Genomic DNA, 16,977 nt, shown 5'->3' with positions numbered 1-16,977 from the left:
AGACCTAGATTAGTTTCCAATCAAGGAAACCTAAACAACCAGCTCAATTTGCTACAACTCTAGTTTGAGAGAGTATCATCTGTTTGCTCTGGGCTTTGGCTGATTCATTATAAATTCCCCATCTGTGTGGCTTCACTAGCTCTCCGCCTTTATTTTACCTTCCTACAAATTTAGTGCCTTCTGTTCACTCATTCAACAAAAATTTAGTGAACACTTACAGTAAACACAGAGCCAAGTGTAGATTTGGGTAAGTGGGTGAACTAAACCAGGGCTCAGCCTAAATAAATCTCCCGGGGACAGATGGGGGAAAGGTGAGGGGCAAAGAAAGGGTGGAATCCATCTACACCACCTCCAGGATTCCTCTACTCTAGACAAGTCTGAGCCTTGAACATACTTCACTAGGTAATGACAAACAAAATGAGAGCCTGCAGGCTACTACCACACTAGGTTATACTTGGCAGGGCAACCCCAAAACAAATCCAGATTCTGGGAATATGAATAATGAGGTGCAAGAGGATCTCTGGACACTTCCTTCAACAAATATTCATGAAACGCCTACCCAGCACCAGGCCCGGGAAGTCAGAATTCAAAGACAAGATTCCCAAGTGCTCAGCTCTTCCTTACCTCCTCTTCTTGTCTACCATTGTCCCCTTTCTCCCTGTGTGGTTCAGCGCACAGTTCAACAACATAATCAGATTCTCCTACAGTGGAGAGTTTTTGGCAAGAGAAATATAGAAGTAATACAAATGCAAAGCTGATAGAAACCCATTGTCCAGTCTCTCATTTCTCAACTAGCATGGCTTCTATTTAAGGCTCCCACTAGTCCCTTCCAGGGTCTTTCTGTGGTCATTCTCTCCTAGAAATTGACTTTCTAAAATTTATAGATCTTTTCTTACAGACCTTACCTAAGAGGATTAAGTAACACACCAAGAATAACAATCTTCCATTAGAGTACTCTTATATTCACACTCTACTTCCTTTTAGTATTCTGAAAAGAGAACACAAAATACTGAAATGGCTAGTCTGTGCCAGATGTGTAACTTTTTCAACAATTGTGCAGGACAGACTGCTACCCCCATTTTATAAATAAAGCTGATGTAGACACAGGAAAGGTTAAGTATCATGCCAAAAATCAAACAGATCGTAAATAACAGAACCTGCTTGGAACTCAAGTTTTCCATATCAAAAGGCAAGACTCTTTAGCTTTCCATCCCAAGCAGCCCCATCCAAAAAAAAGTGGAAGAAAGTTTCCTAACCTTTCTGGCCTTGTACCCACGGTCTCTGAGGTCCCTTTCTACTCTAAAATTTGAAAACAGTACACTAGTTAGAACTGACTATTTACATTTTAGCACCTGGAGTGCCATCTGTCTAAGATTGACTACTTCTATTCATAATGACTTCGAAGAGCCATTGTGTGTTTGTCCTGCTACAGAGTATTTTTCTTCTCTAATGAATAAAGGATATAATTTTGTGAAAGATCTAGATCTTGCTAATCAATTGCTTTCACCTAGTCCAAATTCTTCATGACTGGTGCCCTGAGTTTACACTTAGATAAAAGAATAATTTGGAGCAATAGCACCTGTTAAGTATCAATTTCTTATAGAACAAATGTGTTTCTCGTTTACTCCAATAAATTGTATCTGGTGAAATAAAACATCACATTTTAAGTCTTTCAGGTAAGGGGTGCCTGGGTGGTAGTCAGTGGAGCGTCTGACTCTTGGTCTGAGCTAGGGTCATGATCTCACAGTTCATGAGTTCGGGCCCCACATCAGGCTCTGCTGATGGTGTGGAGCCTGCTTGTGATTCTGTCTCCCCTTCTGACCCTTACCCACTTGTACACTCCCTTTCTCTCTCAAAATAAATGAATAAAAACTGAAAAAAATTTTTTAAATCTTTCAGGTAAAATTTTCAGTATCAAATAACAATTCATAAAAATAACTAAGAACTATAGACTTCTACCAGAATGTATGTTAAATGCTAAAATGTTTTGAAACACAAATAACAGACTAGTAGTGTGAGTCCAATCAACCCACTTGCCTGCTAAAACCAATACAAAGAAATCAACTGTCCTAACAGGAATATATCAGAATCCAAAGCTTTCCAGTTTCCAGGATACAATCCAAATTTTTTGACATCAGAAGGAAAACAAAACAAAAAGTGTGACCAATATTCAAGAGAAAAGTGTCAACAAAAATCAAGTTCAAGTATTTGCAGATGTTAGAACCAGCAGACAGGATTCTAAAGCAGCTTTTTTAAATATGCTCAAAGACAGAAAGGAGAATATGCTTGCAATGAGTGAAAAGAAAATCTCAGAAAAAAACAGACTTTCTTAAAAAAGAAACAAATGGAGGGGTGCCTGAGTGGCTCAGTCAGTTAAGCATCTGACTTCAGTGCAGGTCATGATCTCACAGTTTGTGGGAGTCAAGTCCTGTCTTGGGCTCTGCTCTGAGGGCTCAGAACCTGGAGGCTGCTTCCAGTTCTCTCTTCCTCTCTCTTTGCCCCTTTCCCTCAAAAATAAACAAACCTTTAAAAAAAAAAAAAAGGAAAATGTAGAGTTTAAAAATCTATATCTGAAGTTTTAAAAATCTATCTGTGGGGGCGCCTGGGCGGCTGAGTAAGCAGAGCATTTGACTTTGGCTCAGGTCATGATCTCACTGTTCATGAGTTTGAGCCCCACATCGGGCTCTGTGCTGTCAGTGCAGGGCCCGCTTGGGATCCTCTGTGCCCCCAACCCCCGTCTCTCCCCTACTCACACTCTCTCAAAAATAAACCATTAACAAAAAATCTGTGGTGGTCAATAGCAAATTGGGGATAATTGGAGTAAACGTAAAGATAGATTAATAAAAGTTATCTAAAAATCAGAGGAGAAAAAAATTTAAAAAGGACGAGGAGGAGGCATTATCTGAGGAACTCGTGTAGTAAAATATCAAAAGATCTAGCATACATGTAATCAGAGTCCCAGCAGGAGAAAAGAGAATGAGGTAGAAAAAATATGTGAACAGACAATGATCAAAAAGTCTCCAAAAGTGGTGAAAACCATACATTTATAAGTTCAGAAAGCTCATAAATAAATATAAAGACTACTATGTCCAGACAGCCATAGTAAAATTGCTGAAAACCAAAGACAGAGGGAAAAATCGTCAAAGCAGCTAGGGGATGTGAGTGGGGCAATATTACATACAAAAACAACTTTAACTGACTTCTCATCAGAAGTGCAGCCCAGTACACAGTGGAACATCATTAGTACACTAAAAGAAAAAAAACAACACTACCAAAAAACCCTGTCTGTCTAGAATCCAGTCTCAAGCAAAAACGGCTTTTAAGAAACAGGCAAATAGATACACTTTCTGAGAACAAGAATAATAAGAAACAAAGAATGTCACCAGAAAATCTTCATTACGAGGCAATACTAAAAAAAAGTTCTCAGACTTAGTATCAGTTGATGATCTTTAGAAAGAAATGAAAACTTACTGGAAATGGTAAGTATACAAGATTTATTTTTCTCTTAATTATTAAACACATTGGACAGTTTAAAGCAAAAGATACAACATTCTCTTGTGAAGTTTGCAATAGATGTAACTCTAGCATGAAGGATAGCAGTGGGGAAATGGACCTATAAAGTTGTGAGAGTTCTAGATGTTACACGAAGTGACAGAATATTAACTCCAAATAGACTGTAGTAAGTATGTATACGGTAATTTATGGAGTATAAACTTAAAAATACCTAAAGAAATATAAATATAGCTTAAAAAACCTAAAATAGATTAATATGAAATTGAAAAAAAATTTAAAAGAGTGGAAAATGAAAAACCAAACAGTTGACCAAATTCAACAATCAAATTAAATGTTAATTGACTAAACACTCCCAATTAAAAGTTGTCAGATTAAAAAAAAGAAATTTTCTGGGAGCCTGGGTGGCTCAGTTGGTTAAGCCTCTGACTCCTGGTTTCAGCTCAGGTCGTGATCTCATGGTTTGTGAAATTGAGCCCTCCATGGGGTTCTATGCAGATAGCATGGAGCCTGCTTGGATATTCATTCATTCATTCATTCATTCATTCATTCATTCATTCATTCTCTCCCTTTCTTTCTCTTTCTTTCTCTCTCTCTCCCCCACCCCTCCACCTCAAAATAAACAAACATTTTTTAAGAAGCCTCAACTATATTCTGTTTAAGAAACACACTGTTAGCAACAGAGGCACTGAAAGTAGATGGTTGTGAAAAGACACAGTGCAAATCGTAAGCCAAGAAAGGCTGGAGTGGCCATATTAATATCAGGTTAAAGAGACAACAAGAAGAAGCATTGTAACCAGAGATAAAGAACAACATTTCATAATGTCAAAACAACAACTCATCAGGAAGACCAAACAATTTTAAATGCATGTGCCCAATAATGAAACCTCAAACTATAGAAGGCAAAAACGGGCAGAATTAAAGGAGAAAATATACAACTCCACCAAAACAGATATTAACAATCCTCTTGGCAATGACAGAATTAGAGAAAATAAAAATCAGCCCCAAAGTAAATGATCTGAAATATCAACCTGTTTATAAAGAATGTAACAGCAACTGCAGAACACACATTCTTTTCCAGTTTATGCGGTATATTTACCAAAACAAATCATATGCTGAGCCATAAAACCCAACCTTCAATAAATTAAGGAACATACAGAATATGTTCTCTGGCCACATTGAAATCAAATTAGAAATTAGTAACAGTTAAGATAGGTAAGAAAACCTTAAATGTTTTGGAACTTGAACAACACACTGTAAAGTAATCCATGGGTCCAAGAAGACATTAGAAAATATTTAAAAACTGAACGATAATGAAACCATGATATCAAACTTTGTGGGATGTAACAAAAGCAGTGCTCAGAGGAAAGTCTATAGTGTAAAATGGTTCTATTTGAAAAAAAGAAAGGTATAAAAACCAATGACCTGAAATTCCAATTTAAGAAGAGAAAGACCAAAATTAACTCACAACACAAGGAAGGAAATAATAAAGAGCTCAAATCTGTGAAACAGAAAATGAAGAAGATTAATGAGGCCAAGTTCAAGTTTAAAAAACTTGGTCATCACCAATTTGCTTTGCCATTTGTCCTCTCTCTCATTCTCTGTTGGTCTAATTTATCCCACTTAATGGAGTTTGTTTTTTTTTTTTCAAAGAACGAGCATTTTGTTTTACTGATTTTTCTTTATGTTCTTTTAGCCTACAGATATTAAAAGGACAACACAATATTATACTTTTATGCCAACAAATTTGACAACCTAGATGAAAAAGATAAATTTCTTGAAAAAATCCAGTTGCTAAAATTGACACAAAAGGGAACAGAAAATCTGAAAAGGGAAAAAAAATCAAATCTCCTCACTAAATCCCGGCTGCAAAACCCAAAGACCTATAGCTATTAAAGAAACTGATGATCAAAACCCTGCCCACAAAGAGTGCTCCAAGCCCAGATGGTATTCTGGGTGTGTTGTACCAAACATCAAAGGAAGGAATACTACCAATGCTATATTCTTTTCAAAAGTAAAGGAGGAGGGAATGTTTCCAAACTAGTTTTATAAAGCCAATACCCTAAAACCACAGTGATAAGTAATAAGGGGCTGCTGGGACAGGGCGAGTAGAATCCAGGTAAAGGAAAATCAGGAGTTTGGCAGGCAGGGTGGGCTGCATTTTTAAATATGGTGGTCCTCTCTTTCAGCAAGTGACGTCTGAGGAAGAAATACTTGAAGCAGGCCAAGGCCCTTGAGGAAGTATGTCTGCACAGCAAAGCCCTAAGGCAGAAATATGCCAAACAACATCAAGGAGGTAAGAGTGGGATCCTGTAGGCAAATGTGTAAGTTATCAACACAATGCAAAGGATGACCTCTTAGTACTAATGTTCATCAAATACAATGAGGACCCTGGATTTAGCAAAGTGGGCATCACCGGTGACCTTAAAGAGAGAGGTTTTGTGGGACTGGTTGGGCTGGAGAAGGTTTCAGAGAGAATGGGAAAACTGGATTTATGGAGTATATAGACACCTCTGGTGATGCTTTGTGCTTCAGAGGGAAAGAAAAAATGGGGCAGTACATGGAGAGGGAAGTGGGGTCAAGGGTTTTTTGTTTGTGTTTAAGACAGGAAAACAGCAGGTTTCTATGCTGAAGAAGAAGATCCTAAAGAGTTAAACGGATACCCTGTAAATAAAGAGTACTGCTAGAGGCAAGCTCTTGGCCCGAGGTCAGGTTCGTCTCACACAGAAGTGCTGCACTTACCGTGATCTTGCCTGTCCCCTAAGAATTCTGAGGTCTTCTAAAATCAGCCAGTGACATCAATACTTTATGACATATGGCATTATGAAAATATGTTTGCTATTTCATTGAATGATTAACATAAATAATTACTAGAGCATTGGAGAAAGTTAGACCAAACTCTTGAAACATGTCCAAGGTGCCTGTGATTTCTTTAGTGATCCGAAGGAATGCTCCAAGAGGCTCTTTCTCTTTTGTTTCTTCTTCACTGCTTTGTGTTTCATGGATCGTTTTTGCTCTCTTTGGGGCACTTGATCAAAAATTTCTTTTTCTTGATTCAGGTTCAATTTCATATAATGCCTTTATGGGCTCATACAACTTCATTTCTCAAAGTTTTAAAAAATGGAGTCTATGGCAAATGCTCCCTTTAAGAATGTGTGCATGGGATTTTTATTTTCCTGAGGCTGTTGCCACAGATTTTTGGCACTGATACTACAGATACTGAACTAATTAAAGATTTAAAACACATTGTTAGGCATTTAGAGCCACACTCTGAAGGTTAATTTAAAAGAAATAATTAGAAAACTCAAAGCAAATTCTGTACCGTAGAGAGAGAGTTTTGTGGTAAGAGTCAAGAATCACAAAATGTTTTTATTAGTTTTAATTACTTTGCTCTCCTAACCAGGAAGATATTAACAACACACGAGATTTACTGCCAACTTATATAGTATGCACAAGTCAGATCCAAAACTCAATAAGAATTGATTAGTAAGGTAGGAGGGTAAGAACCCATGAGGCTTTAGTTTTCATTACCCCAATGGAGGAATGATGGATAGCAAACTCAAGTCAGGATTCAAGAGCCTACAAAATATACCAAAACATGCACTAAGAAGTGGTTCGCTAAAGACTGAGCTAAAATGGAGTGCAGAAGTTAATAATCTACTTTGAATTAACTAGCCTGTTTTTGGCTTATCAAACAAATCTTATAAGAAGTTATGATTCTTCTAACAATAATAATGACATGATAATTCTCTCCAAATACTGGATGCAAAAGAGGCATAAGATCTATATGTTCAGGGTTCTTCCAGAGGGCAGACTGGAGAGACTGGAGAAAAGTTAAAAGTACATTGTGGGTCAACATAAAAAAGAACTTTCTGAGAATCAGAGGAGACAAAGGACGAGGTGTTAATTCTTCATTTGAATTATTCAGAAACAAAGAAAATTTTAGCAGAGACTCCTATTTTGAACTGGAACTACAAATTTTAAATTTATTAAAGTTTTATTTAGTTTTTTTGAGAGAGAGCAAGCAAGCGAGCAGGTGAAGGGCAGAGAGAGTGAGAGAGAAAGAATCCCAAGCAGGCTCCACACTGTCAGCATGGAGCTCGATGCGGGACTTCAACCCACAAATGGCAAGATCATGACCTGAGCCGAATCAAGAGTCAGATGCTTAACTAACTGAGCCACCAAGGTGCCCCTGAAAATACAGATCTTAAAAATAAACCCTTAAAATAAAAATAAAAAACCCTTAAAACAAAAATAAAACCCTTAAAATTAAAATAAAAAATTTTAATAAAAAATTAAAAAAATATATAACTTTGTGTCAAACTTATTTTGAAAACTAGCTGACTTAATAGTCTAATGACTACAAATAACTTATCTCCTAGAGCTTCACTCTGCTCATCTGTAATAAGGATAGCTTTCCTTCAAGGTTATTTAGGGAAAAAAAATCAATGTGGTAAGCGTCAGTGTTCCATAAGTGTTCAATCAATTGCTATAATTCTAAAAAGTTATTAAAGGCTTCCAAATTTGTTCTACAGTTAGATAAATAAAGCAATGACATCAGTCCAGGAAAACAAAACAAGTCTCGTGTTTGAAAAGAGCTGACAGAAGGACATGTATCTGTTACTTCAAGGAAAGCACCAAAGCTGAGATCCCTGGTTCAGTTTCTTTAAAATGTTATCAAGTGGCCTTTGGTCTCCCAAAAAGTTCCCTCAGACATGCTTTGTGTAGAAATCTTTCCCCCCTAAAAACCCTTTTCAATGTCATGACCCTAAGAAGCACTTTTCGGTTTGCTGGAATAAAAACAAGACCGGAATGATAAAGATAAGACTTGATAGAGCAAACCACATTATATTCACTATAACGCAGGGTCATTAGTTTTTAAAAATATCTAATGCTAAGAAAAAGATACATACAGAAGTGCTTATAACCTCTAAATTTAACCTGCAGTAACCAATAAAACATTTTAATGTCTAAACACAGGAAATGCTGAACTTCAAGATTAAACCACAGTAATTTATTATAAATAAATAACTATCCCATAAATAAGTTTACTCTAATGACACAAGGCTTTTTCCTCTTGCCTGGTGCTTCTAAAGTGATCAAGTCAAGCTGTTTTCCATGAAGAAAATAAAGGCAGCATCTCAGAGAGTTTGAATTATTATGTGTTTTACTATAGTTGTCTTTTTAGTCTATGGAAGCACTCTGCTACACTTTGGTTTTTAGCTTGGTCGTGTTTTTTACTTAAGTTTCCAACCTCGCTTCAAATTACCAGTTGACCGTCGCATAGTGTAATGAAGTTGGTGGATTAGTTGAAATTAAAACCCAGAATCCTCTTTACCACCCTTCTTTTCAAGCACAGATCAATTATTTATGACCAAGTTCACCAACACTATGTTTTAATTTACGAAGCAGTCCATTTGAAGGCAGCTATAAATAAAGTAAATAGAATCTGGCCTCAGAACTTTTTGACCCCACACAGCATTGAAAGGAGATGGAAGGAAAGAAGCAAAGGAAGAAATACAAGAGGAGGAAAGAAAAATAAAAGAACAAAAGAGACCAATATCCACTGAGCTGCATCTATGCCAGAATCTTCCACAGAAGAGATTTCATTTATTCTCCACTAACCTGACATTACTTCACTTAATTCTCACTAGCTCATAAAGCAGAAACTGTATTCCCCTTATGTAAGACCAAGAAACTATAGATCAAAAAGGCTAAATTGCTTACTGGGGGGGTCACGGAATCAGTAAGAAAACCAGAATTTGACCTGGGTTATCGGTGTGATTCCAGCACCCGGGCACTTCTTCTATCAGATGAAACAATTTCTACTATTTCTAAATATGAGTAGTTCAGGAATTTTCAAAATAATGAAAATATATTTTTAAAAAATTTTTTAATGTTTATTTTTGAGAGAGAAACACAGCGTGAGCAGAGGATGGCGGGGGGGGGGGGGGGGAGGGAGGGAGGGAGGGAGGGAGAGAGGGAGAGAGGGAGAGAGGGAGAGAGGGAGAGAGGGAGAGAGAGAATTCGGAGCAGGCACCAGGCCCTGAGCTGTCAGCACAGAACCCGACACGGGGCTCCAACTCACAAACCACAAGATAATGACCTGAGCCAAAGTCGGACGCCCAACCATCGGAGCCACACAGGTGCCCCATGATTTTTTTTTTTTAATGTTTATTTTTGAAAGAGAGAGAGGAGAGAGCAAGCGAACATGGGGGAAGGGCAGAGACAGAGAGAGACACAGAAACTGAAGCAGGCTCCGGGGCTCTGAGCTGTCAGCACAGAGCCCGATGCAGGGCTCGAACCCACAAACCGTGAGATAGGACCTGAGCCGAGGTCAGATGCTTAACCAACTGAGTCACTCAGGTGCTCCGAAACAATGAAAATGAATTAAATAATATTTCCAAAGTATAACCCAAACAGCAAAACACCATCCATAGAACCATTTTTTCAACTACCTGTAAGAACTGCGAGTGTAAGTTTGGCACTGTTATGCTTTAAGACGTATATGAAATCACATGGAAAACAGCTGGAACCTCACAAGGAAATGGCCTGCAGAGAATACTGAAGCCGTAACCAGAAGCAAGACAAAGAGAATGTCCAGTCCTAATAATCTCTTACCTGCTGTACTTCACTTTCTCCATTTGAGATTTTCTCAGTGTAAACAAAGGAGTTGAATATCCGCTGCAACAGAAAGAAAATAAACAAACATTAGTTCTTCTAAGGACAGCCATTTTCTTTTTCTTTTTAATTTTATTTATATCCAAGTTAGTTAACATATAGCGTAATAATGGTTTCAGGAGTAGAACTTAGTGATACAACACTTACATATAACACCCGGTGGTCATCCCAGCAAGTGCCCTCCTTAATGTCCATTCCCCCTGCCCCCATCTCCCTCCATCAACTCTCGATTTGTTCTTGTTATTTAAGAGTCTGTAATTGTTTGCCTCCCTATCATCTTTTTCCTTCCTTTCCCCTATGTTCATCTGTTTTGTTTCTTAAATTCCACATTAAAGACAGCCATTTTCTAATGACAGTGTGTGTGCACATGAATAATTTGTTTACAAAACAGAATCAAGCAGAAAAAAATTTAATTAAAATAGTTATTTTACACAAAGAAATCCAAATATCAGTCAAAGTCAATCACACTTACATGAGCAATACCCAGGCACTTCCGTAGTGAAATAAACCAGATGTTACACTATACTTTTCATTTTCAAAAATACATTTAATTATAGATTTCCGGAGCCCATGCCATTTTATCCAAGTGGTATAATCTGACAAAGTTGTGTTTCTCATTTGAATTCTGCACTCCCTGAATGCTGTAATTGTTTACAGACACTAAACTCTAACGCAATAAAGCTCTTTAAAAGGGATTCTTTCCATATCTTCTCATGTCCCTGGGTCCCACCAGTACCTACCCAATATTATCTATCACCTTCGTTACCCAAGCACCCCCTTGGGAGGGTAACATAATAGGGCTTGCCAAATATGTGCAGCCTTAAGATCCAGTTCTTACATGCCAGGAAATGGGACAGCCGTGCCAGGACACTAGTCCAAACTATGACATACAAGCACACACGCTCTTCCACTGCTCTCTGACTAGCTAGTACCCACCCCCTCCATACATGGCCTGTGTTTAAAACCTCTCTGCAGACTTAGGACTTTACCAGACCCTACCCATTACTGAGCAATCACTAGAGATTAATATATAACAAACTGAAGAAATTAGAATCCAAGATATGTATCTGTTAGAGGCGCAAAAAAAAAAAAAAAAAAAAAAAAAAGCAGCAGGCTCCTCATTTATCCTAAAACTTTAAAGATACCATTGAACTCTCCAGATGAGTAAGGAGTCAGACCTGGAGATAGTAGCCAAAATTTCTCTTTTTCCTTTCTATCCTACGGCCAAGGGTTTGTCAGCATCTGGGACAGCTTCCCAGACAGCCTAACACACCTGCATGGTTGTGGTGAGGAAGACAAGTGCCAAGTTTACCAATTGCTGTGCAAAAGAGGAAAGATAAGGTGCTGGGGAAGGGGGGGAGAGGGGAAGGATTGTGACCGAATGGGATGGAATTACAGTCTGCAAATGTCTAATTATGAATTATCATAATTTTACCAGGCACTACTCATTCATTCAACAGATGTCTCTTTTCTCTTTCTTCCCTAAAAACGTCTCTATTGATAGGAAAGTTCTACTAGGTAATGAATGCTTACTATAGGCAGACACTATTCTAAGCATGTTATATCTATTTACTTATTTGAATCTCATAAAACACCTTTGTGATGAGCACTATTATTATCTCCATTACACAGAGAAAAGAAGCAGGTTTGTTGCGTGTCTAATGCAATGCACATATTGTACCTTATATGTGCATCCTATTTAATCTTTATAAGAAAATTCCTGCAGCTTTAAAGATGAAAAACTAACACGCTGGGAGGTTAAATAGCTTACCCAGAGTCCCTTGGCAAGGCTGGAATTTGAACCCAGGCAGAGTGACTCGAGATCTGGTGCTCCTAACTCTATGATCTCTTGAGAATTTGCCACATGGTTGCCTGACATATATTAAAAAACACTTCTGTCAGGAGCTGGTACCCAAATATATGTACCTTACATGCAATTCCATAACTCAAAAGGCTCTACAAATCAGAAGTTTCACATAACACCTTTGTTAGCAAAATATGACATGACCGGATTTTACTTGGGAGTAAATACTAACCCCAACCAATGGGTACTTATAGTCTTTATTAAGCCTCTTAGCGTGAATGTTCATTCATTAATTTTGATGCAGATATCTTAATGCATCTGATTACTGGGTTCTGTTAGAGACCTCACTGGCGGTGTTTTATCATGAAGGGGCATTAGTATTCTGAACCCTAAGATCCCGTGTTGGGAAAGGGATTAGAAACTTGTTAACCTCATTCCTACAACCTGAAGTTCTGTTTTCTGATTGCAACAGAAATTATTAGTTTGATAGATTATAACATTTTTAGAAACTGATTCTGTGTCACTGCCATCTACTTTCCCAGACCATCTTCCGTATTTTTATGCAATTTGATTTTCAAAACCTACCCAGCACCATGAGAACATTGACTAAAAATGAACACAATTCATGTTGTGTCTCCAGATCTCGATGAGTGTCGCCAGTTGTCTTATTTCTGGCTGTGATCTTCCAGTTGAGACCTTATGTGGCCTGTCCGGGAAGGTGCCCCCCGTCCAAAAGGTGACTGATGGAAGAACACACGAGACAGCCCTGGGAAGCACATCACATCCGCCCACCAACGGCCAAACCTAATGAAGAATAAGATCATATCCTTCTCTTTTTCTTTTCTTTTTTTTTTGGTTAAAATAAAAATTCCTCACTTGTAAAAAGGCATATATGTTGGGAAGTGTTCACAAGGCTGTGTTTCCGTCCCTGCTTCATTCATTTAGCATTTTAACAATTATCGATAATGATCGCCAATGCTTTCATACAGATCTTTTTATGCCATAGAAGCATTTTTATATTCTCTGCACTTAACTGCTGGATAGATAAAAGAAAATTTAAAAAGCAAGAAAGATGTTTTAGATATGAACAGCACTAATTCTGTAGACTACCTACTTTATACAACCCTCTAACATGCAGAAAGTGAAATCACCTGCAAGGGTAATAGTTTGGGGCTATCACCAAAGCCAACAATTTTTGCCCCTCTTTTCTCCCAAGCAGGGGAGGGGTGGTAGAGGCCAAAAGGACCTGGACAAGGAACTTACGACTCAACAGGTCAGCCAGCCATGTCTGGTGCAAGGTTAAAAGTTTGGACTTGTGTGTGTGCACAAGATCTCAAGGTACAGAGTAAGTTTTCACTACTCTGTAGGTCAAGTTCTAGCTTAAAATGCAGGGCCTGCTAAGCCAAGCTCTCAAAGGCTTAGGCTTAGTTCTTTTACAGTTTACCATTTCACATAAAGGATCACATTTGATCTCCACAGTAACCCTATGTGGCAGACAGGGCAAGGATGTGAATCCAAATTTTACAGACTGAAAGCTACAGCTCAAACATTAGAAAATGTTATCACAGGTTAAAAAAGAAAAAAAAATCTAGTGCTGAGGTCTGAACCCAGGGCTTGCGTTAAAAACAAGCATTGATTTTAGTGAAGCTATGAAATTTGTTCCCATCACCTTTTCTTCAGAATAATCTAGGAATCCTATACTTGCATGTAGAAAAAATGAGTATTGGGGATTTTTTCTTACCATTTTAAGCAGGATATAATGTGCTGGAATAACAATACATGTATCTAATTATCTGATGTCTGTCTATATACATACATACATACACACACACACACACACACACACACACACACACACACACAAACCAGTGAGTGGAGTAACTAAGAGTCCCAGCCAAAGGTTTGTTTGGTTACATGAAGTTGTGGAAGGAAGAGAATACAAAGTTGAGTTTCTTGATTGTTACAGGCACTTGAAAAATGAAAATGAAGTTGTCTTAAACCATGAAAATGGTGAGCAACCCTAACAGGTCAGATTGCCTGGTGCTCTTGGATGATTTGCTCACTGTAACAGGGTTAGGGTACGGCTGGGCGGGGTGGACATTCTGTCCTCTGTTTCCAAGGTATCTCCCAATTCCCTGGAGAACAATTCCAGAAATCTGAACTCTTAATTTGAGCACAACCTGGAGGGAGTCTGAAGAAACTCTCCCCAGTGTACAAATCTCTGGAAGGAAAGGCAAAGATGCTGCCTGCCTCTGCCCATTACGCTTTCTCATTCTCAGATATTGTAAGTAAAAACGGGTTTTACTGTAAGGTGAAAAGACCATTAAAAACGGGTGAGGAGTTTTAAAAAGTTATTTTAAGTAAAAATATTTCACTGAATCCTCTTTTACCAATTTACTTCCACAATCAAACGAAAACAAGATACCTCATTTTTATGCTCATGAGAACAGAATACTCTGGACAAAAATGACCTTTCCCTCATTAATACACACTTTGGCAAGCTAGCAGTATCTTCTAGACTTAATTAGATGCATATCCCATGACCCAGCATTTCCCATCTTTGGCATACACTGAGGAGAAATGTGTTCATATATTTATCAAAAGAGAAGCAGAAGAATGCTCATTGCAGTACTACTCATGAGAGCTCCAACCTGGAAAATATCCAAATGCCTATCAGCACCAGAACAAACTGTGGTGTGTTCACACTATGAAATGTTCAGCGATAGCAACGAACACACAACTGCAAACATGCATCGACATGGTGATACTCACAAACATAATATTAAGTGAACGCAGCCAAACACTACAATGCGAAGTGTACAATTCTATTTACGGCAAATTCAAAACCCAGCAAAGCTCATCTATCTTGTCAGAAGTCAGGATAGTGGTTATCCTTTGTGGGAGAATGAACAGAACAGGGCACGAAGATGGCTTCTCGGATGCTGCAATATTCCATTTCTTGATCTGGGTGCCTGTTATAAGGATGTATTCACTTTTATGAGAATTCATCAGGCACCTCTGTGTACTTTTCTGTATGTATGTTATGCTAAAATAAATTTAAACATACATTTCTAGGCAGTCTCTTTAAAATAACCCTAGTCAAATGTTTTCCTACGTTTTCAAAATTATTTATGCATAGAAAAGGGAAAAGAATCTATTAACTGGATAGAATACTATAAATACTCAAAAATCTATACCCAATCAGTAATCTAGATGAAATTGGGACTGTACCAAGTAGAATCACCTAGTAATTCACAGATAAGGTCTCCGATGAGCCTTCCCTGAGGCTACATATTAATTGCTCCATCATATTCTAAGTATGTAACATTACTCAGTTCTTGAGCTTCCCATCCAGTGGCACTGTACTAACTTGAATTTTTAGCAAGAAAAAAAAAAAAGGTGTCTTTATGGGAGTTTCATCCAGCCTGCATATTCTAAACTTACAACACAATTTAATCAAATCTCCTCTTTGCATATTCTGTTCTTTTATTTCCTAAAGCACTGCCTTCCTCCTCCTCCCCCAGAGAGGAAGTTCAACTCATGAAGTTAGAAATGAAAGAGTCATGTAACAATTGAATACAACTCCCCCTACCTCTACTGTAAGAGAAGGAAAAATATCCCGGGATGGGCACACGTGTGCGTTTATGTCCCCCCCTACCTCTTAAGGGTTGCACCTCAGTCATTCTCTGTCCCCACTCCACCTACTCCTATCTGCCATCTCTTTCGGTCCCAAATGTATTTAATTGAGCCTGCTTAACAGATGGCAAGAGAACCTGCTTTGCTGGAACAGGAACAATTACATGAGTGTTTAATAAGATGGTCAGTCCAGACAGTTGGTTCCACCTTCACGCCTCCAACAGCTCTGCCAAATCTTAACTAGATATTTAAATGAATGGTATAGCACAACAGCACAGTGAAGAAATGAATACCTCTACAAGCCTAATGAAATTCTGTTGTCTCCCCTCCCTGATCTTTGCTAAGAAAATGCAGAACTGAGTTTTTATTCACAGGCTTATTCTCTTGATGTTTACAGGTCTCTGTTGCAAGCCAATTTGGCTGACAGTTAACTAATAACTTCATTCAGCTCTGGATCTCTTCCTAGGATTCTAGGAATTGTGGCCAAAGGGGAGGAAAATATAGATTACCACCATTATGTCAAGAAGCTGACCAACATTAGTCATTAAAAGACAAAGTGCTGTCGTTACAACAAACTCCAACAATCTCTGGGCAGGGAGTTAACAGCAACCAAATTTAAGTGTTGCAGGAAAAAAAACCCCAAAAAACAAAAAACATACAACGACTTTATTTTCCCCTATGCACACCTCATGCATAATCTTTCAGGAGGCTTTTAAGGGATCCCTCCTGCCCAGATTAGACATTGTCTGATTTTTACCAGATTGTTTAGCCTCACATTGTTAAACATATGGAAGGTCCAGAAAAATGACCTTATCTGTGGAAGCTCATCATTCTTCATTTTGAAATCATGAATCGGGTGCTACAAATCTTGGTCATTTTCTCAAATCTCTAAACTTGTTCATTCTGGATATAAGTGGCTCAAGAAAATAGTTTTCCAAGAGTACTGAAAAGGTTTCCGCTAAAAAGCACAATAAAAAATAACCTAGAGGCACTTGGCTGGCTTAGTAGGTTGAGCATCTGACTTCGGCTCAGGTCATGATCTCATGGGTTGTGAGTTCAAACCCCGCATTGGGCTCTGTGTGGCCAGCTGGGAGCCTGGAGCCTACTTTAGATTCTGTGTCTCCCTCTTTCTCTACCCCTCCCCCACTTGCACTTTGTGTGTGTCTGTCTGTCTCTCTCTCTCTCTCTCTCTCTCAAAAATAAACATTAATTTTTTTTTTCAAATATACAAGTATTGTTCTAATTACATGTGTTGGGGGTGGGGGTATATTACATATAATTATGTTGTCATATTATCAAGGGCCCAGAATGGATTCAGGTGCTTTACAACATATTTCATTTAATAC

The 16,977-nt window shown here is 38.2% G+C and overlaps 1 protein-coding gene across 1 annotated transcript in view; it reads right to left on the bottom strand.

Moving 5' to 3' along the window:
* The window catches only part of CACHD1 (cache domain containing 1), a 212,656-nt gene that overhangs the window by 113,785 nt on the left and 81,894 nt on the right, over window positions 1-16,977 (bottom strand). Inside the window, exon 2 of the mRNA XM_023258777.2 lies at window positions 10,132-10,194. Coding sequence (XP_023114545.1) covers window positions 10,132-10,194 — 63 coding nt within the window. The remainder of the gene's footprint in view (window positions 1-10,131; window positions 10,195-16,977) is intronic.

The sequence above is a fragment of the Felis catus genome, chromosome C1 (genome assembly GCF_018350175.1).
Source record: "Felis catus isolate Fca126 chromosome C1, F.catus_Fca126_mat1.0, whole genome shotgun sequence".
Lineage (NCBI taxonomy): Eukaryota > Metazoa > Chordata > Mammalia > Carnivora > Felidae > Felis > Felis catus.
Note: the sequence above shows the minus strand (reverse complement) of the source record. Positions and strands in the feature narration are given on the sequence as shown.